The sequence below is a fragment of the Felis catus genome, chromosome C2 (assembly GCF_018350175.1).
Source record: "Felis catus isolate Fca126 chromosome C2, F.catus_Fca126_mat1.0, whole genome shotgun sequence".
NCBI classification, from domain to species: Eukaryota; Metazoa; Chordata; class Mammalia; order Carnivora; family Felidae; genus Felis; species Felis catus.
In genome coordinates, this window is record NC_058376.1 from 69,130,146 (window position 1) to 69,145,668 (window position 15,523).

Consider the following 15,523-nt stretch of genomic DNA (forward strand, 5'->3'; position numbering starts at 1 on the left):
CGAGCGTCTGACTCTTGCTTTTGGCTCAGGCCATGATCCCAGGGTCGTGGGATTGAGCCCCGCCTTGGGCTCCTCGCTGAGCTTGGGCTGCTGTTTGGGATGCTCTGCCTCTCTTCCCCACGCTCTCTCTCTCTCTCTCTCTCAAGAATAAATAAATAAATTAAAAAAAAAACATTTAAAAGACTTTTGGACAGATGTTGCGGGTGGACCAAGGTTCTTAAAGGACAAAAAAAATCAAAACTCATGTTTATTCTTCTTCAGTAAGTTTCTCTTGAGCTAACGTAAGTATTACAAATGTTTTCAGTGCTTGTAAGCTTACAGAGGGTAGGGTCCGAACCCGACACTACCATCCAGAGTACCTGAGCATAAAACGGGAGAGAGGTGGTAGCAGGGGGCTGTCCGGGCTCCAGGCTGCCCCACAGAGTGCCTGCCATTCACCTGAAAGCAACCTGGGCTTCTACTGATGCTCTCACTGTCCAGCGATGGCTGACCTCCCTGGCACTAGTGTTTTCATTAGGGTATCTTCACCAAAAACAAATACTCTAATAAATATGCTTCTTTTCTTTTTTTTTTTTTTTTACTCTAGAAATCAGTGTGTTTGTTTGTTTTTAACTTACCAACAGTTCATGTCCTGAGATGCCTTTAAGAGGCCCAGCAAGTGGGGGCACCTGGGTGGCTCAGTCGGCTGTGTTCAACCTCGGCTCAGGTCATGATCTCAAGCTTCAGGAGTTTGAGCCCCATATTGGGCTCTCTGCTGTCAGCAGAGAGCCCACTTTGGATCCTCTGTCCCCCTCTCTCTTTGCCCTTTCTCTGTTTGTGTGCTCATTCTCTCTCTCAAATATAAATAAAAACATTAAAAAAAGAAAAGAAAAGAGGCCCAGTAAACTTTCAGTTAAATAAACCATTAGGCTGAGACACTCTGTCAAAATGGGCACAGTTAGCAAGTTAGCAAATCTAGTCACTTAAGAATTTTAGCCTTGACAAAGATACTTCAGGGGGAGAGAAACTAAAATATTCTAGCCTGAGGAAGTGTCTCCCTAACCCCAGTGACTCAGTCCAAATACACTGAAATATTTACTCTCCCTCAGATCTTCCTGGGCTTCGCAGGAATTTAGATTAATCACCCTTTAGTCTCCATCCTGGGTCGGGGTGGTGAGGGAGGGCTTTCATTGTCTGGTTAACTACTGGGGATTTTATTTCTAGGGAGGGTGCAGGAAAGGAGGAATATTTGTTGAGGGTCTCTTGAGAGCTAGTTTGTGGATTTCTTGCACATGCCAATGACTACTGAGCACCCAGGCAAGTGGGGAGGCAGAGGGGTACCCTGGGGAGATCACTGACCTCCGTGTGCCTTTATCCATTCACTGAACACATGCTCACAGAGCAGGCCCCATTCTACACGCAGTAATGAGTAAGACATGGCCCCTGCCTGCAGAGAGCCAACAGTCTGGCAGGGAAGACAACGAAACAGCAATTAGAGTAAAATTCCACAGTGAGAATAAAATTGCGAGCTCCTTACCCATAGAGGCCCTGCTTGATGCGCCCCTGCGTCTCTTCCTGAACTCACTCTCTACCGCTGGCCACCCACTCACCATGCTCCAGCCACATGGTTTATCTCACTGTTCCTTGAACAGGCTGATCTTGTTCTGAACTTTAGGGCCTTTGCACTTACTGTACTGCCTGCTTTCGCAGCACTCTCTCCAGCTCACTGAAGTCTCTGTTCAAAAGTTACCTCTGCCTAGAGTCTTCCTTCACTACCCACCATCCAAAAGGACCCCTTGTACCCTTCTATGTCAGTATTGGATTAAACCAGGTGCTGGTTGTTGGGTGTCTCCCCATCAGAATGTACACACCATGAAGGCAGAGCTTATCAATCCTGCCCCACGGCAGCCTCCCCAGAATGATGTCTGGCACAAAGCAGGGGTTCAGTACAGATTTACTGACAAATAAGCACAGTGATAAGGGTGCTTCAGCCAGTAAGATAACTCATTCTGGGGATACCAGGGAGGGCTTCCTAGAGGAAGTGACATCTGTTGGGGGAGATAGACAGAGTTTGGAGGAAGGGGTTGCCGTGGAGAGGAGGCAGAGAAAGCCGGGTAAGCTGGCTGCAGAAATCATGTCAGAGTGCTGGGCCAGCGATTTCTGGATTACAAAACCTTGGCTAAAGAGGTGACAAAGAGCACATCCATGCCTGGCCTTCCTCAGCATCTGTGGGACTCTCCCGCTCATCTTGCCTACGGCAGAGCCGCCCTGGAAACCACCCCTCCCTGGAAACCAGAGAGGGCACTCTGCTCAAGGGCGCCCTCTCGTGGCCAGAGTCCCTAGAATGGCTTGCTCCTCTGGTTCTCCTGTCTGGCCCAATGCCTCCCTTCTCTGATTCTGATTGTCTCCCTTCACTAGAAACCAACGAACAGGTATACGGACCGTCAGACAATCACCAATCTACTGTGGCAAAGTTGGTCCTTTGGTAAAACTGGTTAGACTTGGCATTTTACCTTGTTTAAAAGTGGGGGTCAGCATACACTGAGCACGTCCTCTGTTCAGAAGACATTACATGCATTCGTTAACTTAATCCTCACAGTACTGGGGACTGTGACTATCAGTGTCCCCACTGCTCAGAAGAGGAAGATGAGGCCCGGAGAGTCAAATGGAACTCAGGTCACTGGGCAGTCTGCTGCACAGCCATGATGAGACTGTGGCCCCCAGCACGTTGAGGGTAGCAGAAAGGCCAGACCCTGGGCAGCTACGCGGAGGCCGGAACAGCACTCGGTACAGTAGAGCTTGCAGCCGCCCCCAGTCCTGAGCCGAGCCGCCTTGGGGCAGGGCCCGGGGTGCCACGGCGGCAGGCAGGCTCAGCCCACCCCACTCCTGTGCAGATGGCCCAGCCCTGCGGCTCGAGCGCGTGGCTGCGTCTCTCAGCCTGCTTCACCATTTATGGTATCTCAGCCTCTGTTTGGCCTTCACAGGCCAGTAAATCCCCACACCGGGAGGGAGTTCTCACCCACACAGGGCTGTCCTCAGAGCAAACCCAAAGGGCTCTGGCAGAGTTCTTGCTGAGGACCTGTTTCTGCTTTAAAACATGTTTGGATAGGCAATCACCCCGGCCTCACTCCTCCCACAGACCTGGGGACATGGAGGACAGCCCCAAAGACCCCTTGATCCTTTGTCGGGGGACCCCCACCTCCAGTAGGGCTATTAGCCCAGCTGGGTCTCTTTAATCCAATCTAAAGCCAGGCAAGTGGGGACAGGCACTAGATTAGCAGGGCCGCTGGCTGAAGCTAGCCAGGAGAGTCTCAGACAGTAGACTCATCCCACGTCATTCTGGCCCTCTCGCCTGTTACTAGACTGTGGGGTAGGCTGTGTGGACCTCCAAGGAGAGTCCCCTGTCGGGAAGGTGAGGGCCGCTGCCAAGGAGAGGAGGCTCAGATCTCTTCTTGTTTCATTACTACAATTTCCCGAGGCCCCTCAAAGAGCCATGAAATGAGATCTGTGAGGATAAAGGGGATAGATAATGACAGCCAGAATTCCGGCTGACAAATTCCCGGGAGTCAGACTCAGGCTCCCACCTGGGTGTGAACAGCTTCCTGAAAGGAAGCAGAGGCCAGGTCCCGAGTGATGACTCCATGCCAGAGAACTTCAGAGATATTGGGGAGGCCTGGGCATGTGCCCTTTCTTGGCAGGGCACCTCACAGAGCCAGCCTCACCATGAGCCCCTTAATCCCTAAGGGGTGACACTGCTGAGCCCACGGGGCCCAGACTCTCCCTTTGGGCCAGAGGATGCATGCTCTAGAAAAGGGCCAGGCATGGGAATGAGCACAGGCTTGGGGTCATGAGGATGTGGGTCTGAAAGGCCAGCTCCACTTGCTAGCCTGTGTGCGTAGGCAAGTTGCATTAACTTTTTGAGACCTCCAGACCCTTCTGTGTAAAAGAGGGAAAGCACTGCCCTCCCCAGGGCTGCTGAGGTCTAAAGAAGAAAGTATTTAAGGTAGTAACCAGCACATGATCTTCCTCTTGCCCTTTTCAGTGAAACCATGTCCTGTGGCCTCCCAGAAGGTGGCTGTTCACGTTACAGGGAGACTCTCCCCATGAGGCCTGAACCCTGGGGGATGGAGAGAAGAGACATGGTCTCCTGCCAGTTTGCTGGGAAAACAGAGCACAGCACACCCGGTTCAAGCACCCAGGCCCCAGTCACACCCAGGAGCTGGGGGCCCAGGCTGGGGTGAGAGTGGGGAGGCAGGCTTACCTGAACACCCTGGCCCTGGGAAGCATTCCCCAGGCACTGTCACCATGCCTGCTGACACCACAGCGCAGACAGCTGTGTCTTGAGTGCTGTGGCTCCCCTGAAACTTCCTGGGACTAAAGGCTTGGCGAGGATCAATGGATGACCATGATAATCAGATTACTGGACACCATGCTGGTGATGTATGAAAATGAGCCCAGGCTGGTGGGGAGGAGCAGGGGCAGAAGGAAAAGGGGAACAACCTGCAACCCTCTCAAAGCCTCAATACCAGCACTCTGTTACCCAGTAGCCCCCAGCACAGGAGGTGGCATTTGTGAGACACCTAAGTCCTAAGGGAGTACGTGAGTACTCCTCCTAAGTCATTTTTCAGTGTGCAAAGTCTTCACACTGGGAGCTTCTTCAGCCAAGGGAGCCCTCGCCTCCTTCCCTTGAATCTTCCCTTAGCCCAGGTCGGGTGAGGAGGTGGGGAATTGGCTTTTGAATATTTATCTGCCCTGGCACACCCCTGTCACTGTGAGGCCATTCTAGAGGCTATTTCCTCCACCTGCCTGCCTTCAGGTGCAGTGCTCTTTCTCCAAAGCAGATGTCTGCAGCAAAGGTGCTTCTAGAGAGGTGCCCAGAGGCTCCTACCATGGACAGTGACCCGGGCGCTGCAGGACACCTGCCCCAAGGTGTTCTTGGCCAGACAGGTGTAGATGCCATCGTCCTCCGGCAGGGCGTCCTGGATGTGGAGCTCGGCCACGCCGGCCTCACAGGAGGAGTGAGCGTACTGGATGGGCTGCTCTGTGGAGGCAAGCACAGGAAGGCTCAGGCCAAGGGGTTTCCAGTGGAGGGGATGTGAGCCCTGTCCTCTGCAGGGCTGCTGTTGTCATGTCGCCACGCTTGCTCAGATCCACCGGGGGCCGATGACATGGCAGGCCCACTCCTAGCCAGCTGGACAGAGGCTTGCAGGTGCCATGGAGGGAGGTGCAGGAGCAAGGCTGGGGCGGACAGGACTGTGGGGGGAGATTCTGGAGGCATTGAGAATGCAGAAGGGCAAGGGACATAGTTCTGTGCATTTTGTTTAAACAAACAGTCCTTACATCCACATCCTGGACTCCACAGAATTCTGAGCCTGGAAAGAATCTTACAGGGTCATCTGGCCCATAGCCCAGCTTCAGGCACAACAGGCCTCACCCAGACAACATGAGACTCCTGGCTCCTTTTAGACATCTCCAGAAATAATGACTTCATTCCCACTGCAGATATTCATCAGAAGGCAGTTGTGTGACCTCCACCTGATGTTGCAGTTGGGTCCATTTCAGTACATTTTAGGGTCCATGGAAAAGATAAATATGGGAAACTAAAAATGACTCTAGTCCCTTCTTCTCAGAGTCCCCGCTACAAGATGCCCTTTATTCCGGTCACATAAAGTCCTTCATGGAGATAGAGGCACATGCTATGAACGTCATTGGTTTCCTTAATGCTATATGTTCCTGGGACTTTATCATTCCAGGATGTGAGCTTTCATTTCCGGGGGGGGGGGGGGAATCTCATTACTGAATATTCTGGCCTTAGAACAGGAATGTGTCCATTCACCATATAGCCATATAGGAAGCAACTGTCAATTTCTTCCCTTGTCAGGCTCCAGGGTCCTGGTTTGCATTTCATAAAATTAAGGGCGGGCGGTAGGGGAGGGACAAAGTGCAGAAAGAAGTCCTCTCCCTGCAATGCAATGTTTTCTTATGCACATAGCAACACTTTGTGTCTCTGGGACAGTCTGCAGAGACTGCCAAGCAAGCATGCCATAGGGCGGGAGAGAAGAGATTCTGCCCTACCTACTGCACTTCATGAAGGGGGTCAGGATCCTGCTACTGAGATGACTGAACACTACTCTTTGCTTTTTGTGAAAATGATGCCCTAAAACCTATCTTCCTTGAGAATACCAGTACATTCCATGACTGCCATCAAAGGGCCTCTGCTGTCGAAATGTGCCAATAAAATGTTTGAGACCTCTTTTGTTACTGGGGGGTAACTCATTTTGGCCCTACAAGCGTGGGATGGAATGGTGGCCCCCAGAAAGGAGCTGTTGGCTCAGGGCACTCAGAATTATAGAATTGGGAGACCCAGAACTCTCGGACCCCAAGACTGGGAAGACCAGAGTCAGCAGCCAAGGGAACTTGAGCACGCTCTCCCTCTAGTGGTAATGGTGTGGAAATGCCAAGATTCACCAAGAATAAGAAGGTGGGGTTGCTTTTCCCAGTCCTGAGGGGTGCAGACCAGGGGTCAGCAAACTATTGCTCACAGGCCCAATCTGATCTTCAGCCTGCCTTTGTATGGTCTGGAAGCTAAGGATAGTTCTTACATATTTTAAATCGTTGAAAAAAAATCAAAGGTAAAATATTTTGTGATCCGTGAAAATCATATGAAATTCACATTTCAGTGTCCACAAATAAAGTTTTATTGCAACACTGCCATACTTATTCATTTACAACTTGCCTCTGGCTGCTTTTATGCCACAGTAGCACATTTGAGTAGTTGTGACAGAGGCTGTATGGCCAGCAGAGCTGAAAATATTTACTATCTGGCCCTTTATAGAAAATGTGTCTGGACCTCTGGTCTGGATTCTGAGCCAGATGGAAGTGAAACTCTCTTACTCAGATCCTTGACTAGTCTTTCATGCCCATGTTCTGTTCCAGCTGCAAGGAGGCTGCCTGTTTGTAGTCAGTCACAGGATCCGACAGAAGCTCTGTCCATAGTGAGGAGTGGAGGGAAGGGCGACCTCAATTTTCACTTATTTGTCCAAGAAGATGACACATAGAAAGACTACATGGAACCTTCTCTCACTCACTAGAGATAATTTCTACCACAGCCTAAGCAAACTATACCAACTAGTAAGGTTTATAAGTAACACGTCAACGGGATAAACAACTAGGGGCTATTTGGTGCATAGGTGACAGGTGCCGCTGTCCCTTGAGGGGCATATTCTATCAGCCCTGAAAACTGGCTGAGGTCCCAAACCTTTTGTTCCAGCCCATTTCCTCACCCATAAAGAAGCTGATGCCCAGAGAGGTAAAGTGGGGTGTCCAAGGTCATCTGACCACTCGATGGTAGAGGAGAAGTGCCCTTTGTCTCCTGATGGGCAGGTGCCCCTTCACCCTCCTTGTGGATCCCCAAAGCAGACGCTGCTCAATGGCATCAATGTTATGAAGTGTTGTTAGTTCTAAAATTAGATTCCTCCCATAATTTTGGAATTGAAAGGCTTTTTTAAAAAGAGAAGAGTGATAATACGAGATAACCAATTTTTTTCCAAAAGACCTTACCAGGCGAAAACAAACAAACACAAAGTTGGCATGTCTCTCTAGGACTATACCATTAAAAAAATTACTGGTCTATGAATCCCCAAACCAACTGCCACTAAATAAAAGGTGAGGTTCCATGAGTAACTTCCAGTGTGGTTCACTAATTTAATTTGTTCATTTATTGACTCAACAAATGTTTATTGAGGGTCTACTATGAGCCTGGCCACAAAAATGAACCAAATTGCTTGTGCACCCATGTACCAGGCACGTTAACGGTTTTGTATTAAGGAACTAACTTAATTTTCACATCTGCCACTCTGGAAGGTAGTTGATGTTATTCCCATGTTGCCGGAGCTCAAGGCTCAGATAAGAATAGTAACTTGCCCAGTGTCCCCAGCCGGGCAATAGTAGGCTGTGATCTTTCTGCACCCTGTGACCTCTGTACCCAGCATTTCCTACTTATGCATAGATGGTTCTGAGTAATAAATGGGGGAAAGCCAAGTGAGTATGCAGGCAGGGCCAAAGGGCCCAGAGGGCTGGAGCAGGAGGAACTCACCATTGAGCAGCCAAGTGATTTGGGGGACCGGGATCCCCTGCACTGAGCACTGCAGCACAAAGTCCTGGCCTTCAATGACAGTGCAGTCCTTCAGGACACTGGAGAATGAGGGAGCCACCTCCATCACAGCTAGCTCTGCAAGGGCAAAGAACAGACAGGCCACCTCAGACCACCCTGGCCTGCTCTGGTGACATACTGCAGTCACCCTGAGCCTCACAGGCAGATGCCTCGCTGCCCCAAACACCCGGAGCTTCCTTAGGAGCCTGGCTGGACCTTAACCTATCTTCACACTTGGAGGCAGGCAGCACCACAGGTGTGGAGACCTGGACTGGGAGGCAGAGAAAGCGGCAGGGGCTATTTCATGGTCACAGAACAGCCCAGGTCTGGGAGTGCTCAGGACACGGGCCTGTACCCCTTCCCCCAACCCCCGCCCTGCACCCGGGACTCAGGCACCTCCTAGGTTGGCTTCCTTTTGTGTCCTGGAGCATCCACAGAACTTCTTCCCCACTTTCTCGTGCCCCTTCTCTCCTTTAACATATTCTATCAGACCTGCACAATCTTGGGAATATCTTTGTACTTGTAGAGACAACATGCCCACTGGTAAGGACGTTTCAGTTTTAATTACTATTTTTTCCAATTCCAGGACAAAGACTCACATGTGTTGTAGTTTTCCAACCTAAGCCGATGGTTCAGGACCACTGGGGGCCTGGGACTATGCATTACTAAGTTCCCTCATGATTCTGATGCATATTCGAGTAGAGAACCACTGAGCTGAACTTTCCAGAAGCTCTCTACATTGGTGAATTGGGGAGCATTTTGTAGTTTGGGGATCTTAACTAAGAGCAATAGGAATAGATAATCTCTTCTACAACTGGAACATGCTGCAGAAACGTCAAGGTGGCTGACAGCTGAGAAGAGGAAATGGGTTTGGTGATTAGACGAGGCCTCAGCAGTGGGGTGGCTCAGTTGGTTCAGTGTCTGTCTTTGGCTCAGGTCATGATCTCACAGCTCGTAAGCCCCGCGTCAGACTGTCCGCCGTCAGTGCAGAGCCTGCTTTGGATCCTCTGTCTCCCTCTCTCTCTGCCCTTTCCCCACTCTCTCTCTCTCTCTCTCTCTCTCTCTCTCTCTCTCTCTCTCTCTCAAAAATGAACATTAAAAAAAAGCCTCACCAGTGCTTTTCAAGAGAAGCTAGTCCAGTCAGTGGTGAGGGGTAAGCCATACTATACTGCAGGAGTGTAAGGGCAAACACGGGTACTTGAGGGCTTACTATGTGCCAAGTACTTTTCTAGATGTGACTGTGACAGTGCCATGAGGTTGCTATCTCAAGCTCACTTTACAGACCAGGTCAAGTCCAATGGTGAAGACAGGCTTTTTGCCCAGCTACATCCGCCCTTCTACTCCCACACCAGAGCCCCCCTACGGGGAGAGAAGGCCGCAGGAGAGCAGCTACAGTCAGAATGATGGTGCATGTGATCTTCACTGCCACTGAGGGAAGGGATGAACAGACTACCTCGAGAGCTGTGGGAAGGCACTTCTATCCCTTTTCCCAGCCAACATCAAATTCCCTCCCAGGGAAATGCCATAGACAGCCATTGAAACAATACGGACTTCTTTGTCAGACCAACATGGGTAAGAAATATGCCACCTTTCACAAGGTGTGTGACCTCCAACAAGTCATTTAGCTTCATTACAGCTTAGTATTCTCATCTGGAAAATGGGTGTGACTACAATGATCTCATGAGACTGTTGGGATAACTGAATGGAATAACAGAGATAAAGCATTTATTTATTTATTTATTTTACATTTATTTTTGAAAGACAGAGAGAGACAGAGCACAAGTGGGGGAGGGGCAGAGAGAGAAGGAGACACAGAAACTGAAGCAAGCTCCAGGCTCCGAGCTGTCAGTACAGAGCCTGACGTGGGGCTCGAACCCACGAACCATGAGATCATGACCTGAGCTGAAGTCGGATGCTTAACCGACTGAGTCACCCAGGTGCCCAAAATCAAAGTCATTAAAACAAATTTTTTTTTAATGCTCATTTACTTACGAGAGAGAGAGAGAGAGAGAGGGGGGGGGAGGGGCAGAAAGAGAGGGAGACACAGAATCCGAAGCAGGCTCCAGGCTCCAAGCTGTCAGCACAGAGCCCGACGCGGGGCTCGAACCCACAAACCACGAGATCATGACCTGAACCGAAGTCGGACGCTCAACCGACTGAGCCACCCACGTGCCCCCAGAGAGAAAGCATTTAGCACAAAGCTAGCACAAATGCTAGCACAAAGCCTGGCACGTTGAGCAGGCCTTTGCGGAGTGTGAGCTGTTGTTATCAAATGGAAGCTGTGCATCAATACTACACCTGCAGCAAGTTTGGGGTGAAAGACAGTGGAGAAATCAAGGAGGAGCTTCAGGGGCTGTCGAGCAGAAGGAAGACTTTCTTTCCTTTTTCAGCATAGGGAAGACCAGAGCATGCTTCTAGGGAGAAGTGAGAGAGACTCTGGATAAAGAGAGGGAGACAGATTGAAGAAATGATGGGAGAGTAAATCATCATTAAATAAGATCTTTGTACAGAGAGGAAAGGATGGAGAGGGAAGTCCAGGTAAGAGACAGACAGCTCTTCTGCAGCAACGGGACAAAAGGGAGAAAGAGGGTGTTGCAAGAGAAGGTGAAAAGACATGTGTCAGGTGACCTGCATGCTGGTGAAGTCATCAGGAACGGTTTTAGACCAGCCAGTGTCTCCAGGAGGAGGGGGAGTCGAGAAGTACTTTTTCAATGACAGCATAAGTTATTCTAAAATCCACTCCTCCATACAAGTGACAAGGACACTGGCAAACACAGTCAAATTCAACTTTTTCTGAACTCTGGGCATTAACCAAAGACTTACAACATTCTGAGCAGCATTCATTCAAAAACAAACAGCTGACTGTTGGTAAGAAGAGCCAGCTTTGTGGCGGGCTTAATTCCCATCCCGTTTGCCCCGGGTCTGTGGTAGCTCTGAAGACCACATTCTCTTTCATCCCTACCTGATTGTAAGGAGGATCTTGATGCATAGCTTCCATTTAATAATAATGCTAGTTAACACTCCAACAATGTTGGTTGGCAAAATGATGCTTTTTAACTTTCGGTGGACATGATGCCATGTGTCCATCCCATGCATAGAGCCTGGGATGATGAGGCTCAGGCTCTTGCACTTGTGAACTCTATAGGAACTCCCACCTCCAAATGGAACGGATACTATTTCTTATGAAGAAATTCATGAACATAGGAAAAATCCCAATTGAGAAGTAAATCAACTGTATTCATGTAGTGAGAAGTAAGATTACCCCCACCTCTTCCTAAGAATCCCCAGTTTCCCTTCCTTGAGACAAGTCGTGGACCCTTCCAGAAATGTTTTATGCACATGTAAGCATCTGTGTGCACATATATACATAGATTCTTTTCCTTTTGTGCAAATAGCATATGATACACACAGCTCTGCACTTGGCTTTTCTCCCTTACTGGTATATCTTGGACATGCTTCACCATCAGAGCCCACAGATCCGCCATATTTGTTTTACTGGCTGAATGGAATCCTACTGTATGGATGAAGCACTAAGTTCTTTTCTTTTCCTTTCTTTTTTTTGAAACATTTATTATGGCAAATTTCAAACATACACTCTAGTAAAGAGGGCAGTACAGTGGATTATCATATACCTGTTTCTCAAATTTAGTAATTATCAACTCATGGCCAATCAATTTAGTAATTATCAACTCATGGCCAATCTCATATCATTTTTATGCCCACCAGCTCCCACTACACATGGATTATTTCTGAAGAAAATATCAGGAATCATATTATTTCACTAGTAAATAACTCAATTTATATTTCTAAACTACACAGACTTAAAAAAACCCCACAAGACCATCGTATCTTAAAAATAGCACTAATTCCTTTATATCAAAGATCTTGTGGATGCTCAAATTTTCCTTGTGTTCTCATTTAAAAAACATTTTTTAAGGTGTCTCAATCAGGATCCACAGAAAGTCCATGGATTACAACTGTTGATATCTCATGTATCTTTTCATCAAAGTTTCCAATTGGAAATTTTCCTTCCTCCTCTTTTTCTTGCAATTTATTTGTTGAAAAAAATAGGCAAAGGGTATTTGTCCCATAGAACTTCCAACAGCCTGAAATTTGCTGACTCTATCCCTGTGGTTTAATATGTTCCTCAATGGGCTGAGGGTCCCTAAGTAGCATTCAAAATAAGGAGGAAATTTTATAGAGATAGATGGGTATAAGGATATTTATCACAGTTTTGTTACGACAGTGAAAAAATGGAAACAACGTAAATATTCAATGATAAGAGCAAGCCTAAATCAGATACGCTATTCTATGAAATATCATATGGCTGTTCAAGTCATGTTTTTGAGGTGTGCCCGGATGGCTCAGTCGGTTAAGTGTCTGACTCTTGGTTTTGGCCCAGGTCACAATCTCATGGTTCGTGAGTTTGAGCTCCACGTTTGGGATTCTGTGTCTCCCTCTCTCTTTCTTAAAAATAAGTATGCAAACACTTTTTAAAAATCATGTTTTTGAAGAATATTAAGGTAATATAGAAAGAAATCATATAGAAAGATGCTTATGTAACATGAACAAATTAGAATAGAAAGCAGTATACAAACACCACAATGCTGATTTTGTTTTAAAGACATTAAAATACCTTTTAATGTTTCTGAGTCATAAGACCATCTTGTGTTTAAATCCCCCACCGTGAACATGCATAACTTTTATAAACAGATATTTCAGTAAACATAAAAGATGCGGGATCCCACATCATCTCCTATGACTCTAAATGTGTATATTTAGTGAACATTTGGTTCTCTGTGGTTACAAGAATGAGTCATGGCACTCCTTGGACAGCTGAGGAACCCAGAAAAGGGAGCTCTGGGCAGGGCTGGGCATGGGGTGTGGGCATGCTTATTCTGAGGGGACTGTGGCGTGAACTCCTGATCAGGAGTCACGGTCCTGGAGCAATGACTTTGGCCTTGGCGTGTGGGTGGGGACGGTGCTTCTGTGGGGTTGTACACCCTGCATGGGGGTGGTAGGGGGCGACACTCCTGTGGTGTAGGAAGCACCCAATGGATGACCCCACCACGGAAAACCCAGGGTGACTGGAGGAGTGTACTCACGTTTCACCAAGAGGGTCCAGCCACAGGACGCCTGGCCTTGGACATTGGAGGCCGTGCAGCTGTAGTTCCCACTGTCCCTGGCCCGCGCTCTGAGCAGGCAGAGGTGATGGCATCCGCCTTCTTCAAAAACCTCAACGATGCCTTCTCGTCTTCTCACGGGGGCACCTTCCAGGAACCAGGTCACTTCAGGCTTCGGGGTCCCTGAAACTACAGGGCCAGGCAAAGGGCATGAGGCTCCCAGAAAGCGTACTGTGCCAGTGGGGCGGGCGGCATGCTGGGCCCATGGGAGGAGCTAGGGCTGGTGTGAGCTGCCCTCCCGCTGAAGAGGCTCTTACCCCTCACCCTGCACTGTGTAGGAGTAAACATCTCAAGATGGAGGCAGGGTCCTTGGGGAGGACAGACATAGGATGACAAGCCAGGTCTCCAGATCAGCCAAAGCCAGCAGAAGGGAGAAAAGAGGAGCCCCTGTGGCTTGTTTTTGATAGTGATATTGATGATGGGTTTTCCCCTCTAGAGTGGTAAGAATTAGGGCACAGGGCCGAGGCCCTATCCAACAACGAACATCGGGCCACTGCTGGGTGTTTCTCCAGAACAAGGCACATTACTAGACTGAGTCCTTCCTGAGGGAAGACCCCTGTGAGGTGGCTTCTGGGCCAGGTGGGAGGGAGTAGCCACCCAGGGGCTACATTGGTGAGGTGGGGTGGGGCAGTGACCTTCTTCAGCTCTACTCACCCTCACATCTGAACTTGACTATTTGATCTTCGATGACTTCCTGGCTTTGGGGCTTGCTTTCAAACTTGGGGAATGTGTAATCCCTCCGGCTCTCCATGGGGATTTTCCTGGTAGCAACCTTGCTCACAACCTCCTGGCTTCCCAGGCCAGAATGCCTGGTGGGGAGGGTGGCCAGAGGAGGGGCAGCTGGCCTCTCCCCGTCTTCTCCAGAAGGAGAGAGGGCGCCCGAGGCCAGTGCTCTTGGTTCCGGCTGGACTTTTGCGGCCTGCAGGGTGATGGTGCTGGAAGTCTTCTGCAGGATGGGGCTGCTCAGGGCTTTCCTAGGTGGGTCTCCAGACAGCTCCAGCTTGGACTCCCGCAGGGGCTGAGGATGGCTACCTGTAGCCCAGGTCGGGGAGCCACCTCTCTGGGTGCCGGAGCAGTTTTTTCTTTCAGCTGCAGGCTCCAGGCTGCCCAGTTTCGGCCCCTGCGTCGCTCCATTGGTCACTTCCTTCCTGATATCTGATTTGGCTGCCTTTGTTCCTCTCACAAATGACCTGTGTGGTGGTGGTTTGGCAGGGGGAGGGGCGGGCAATGGGGAGGGAGGAGGAGAAATAGAATGATCATCTGGTTACTCACAAACACTACTCTTCATGGGATCATGAAAGCCTACCAATTAAGACAGAGTACAGGCAAAGGTCTCCCTCTGCAGCTTTCTCAGCTTCCCAACCCAGAAGGCAAGCAGTCATTCCTGACACTTCCCTGCCCCTCGTCCCAATCCAGAATCCTGTCTGCACTTATCCAATCAGCCTTTTTTCTCCCCCTCCACCCAAGTGCCACCCTAGTTCCCACCACACAACTGGCTCCCCCTTGTCCCTGCTGGCCCCCTCTGATCCATTTGGTTCTCTGCATCCATTTTGGATTCTGCATGAGAAGCACGGCCGATCTTTGCTGCACTGAGCTTCTCAGGATGGCCCATGTGAGCCGGCTCCCGCTGCCTCCTGGACCTCACAAGACTATCTTCGACGCCTACCACGCTACAGCCACACACGTGCTCTTGCGGCTCCCCTCCGTACCACCCCTCTCCTGAGAATGCTCCCTCCCTGAGCTTTTCCTCTTCTGGTTAACACCACCCTTCAAGGGCCTGAGCTCAATGTCAAGTGTTCAGGATGGGCTTCTCTGAACCTCTAATCTAAATTAGCGCTGCTCATTACCCTTCCTCAGATGCACGGCAGCTGGTAACTATGGTAGCTCCGCTGAAAGCCCCTTCTCTCCACCAGATGTCTGCCCACCCTGCAGACCCAGCGTCTAGCCCCGGGCCTCACGCATGGACAAGGAAGCTCCTGATGAAGACGTGCTACATGGGCGAGTGGATTCTGCCTGGCACAGCACCCTTCCTAATGACTGCTAACTGGTAAAGGCATTGGCCAGACTCTGGGAAAGATGACAGCATTGTGTCTTCAAGACTCTCACTACGATGGCAAGCCTACTACAGAACCTGTATGGCCTACTGCAACAGGAGAATAAGACCAAACACAACCATGTCCCCCAACAGTCAGTTCTCCCTCCTATATGA

The 15,523-nt window shown here is 49.5% G+C and overlaps 1 protein-coding gene across 6 annotated transcripts in view; it reads right to left on the bottom strand.

Annotated features, from left to right (window-relative positions):
- Positions 1 to 15,523, bottom strand: part of MYLK (myosin light chain kinase) — a 210,017-nt gene that overhangs the window by 103,485 nt on the left and 91,009 nt on the right. For 5 of the 6 annotated variants that reach the window (XM_019839242.3, XM_045036325.1, XM_045036326.1 and 2 more), the window contains 4 exon segments: positions 13,969 to 14,504; positions 13,237 to 13,443; positions 8,075 to 8,209; positions 4,868 to 5,020 (listed from right to left, as the gene is read on the bottom strand). In XM_019839242.3, coding sequence (XP_019694801.2) covers positions 4,868 to 5,020; positions 8,075 to 8,209; positions 13,237 to 13,443; positions 13,969 to 14,504 — 1,031 coding nt within the window. 6 annotated transcript variants of the gene reach the window in all.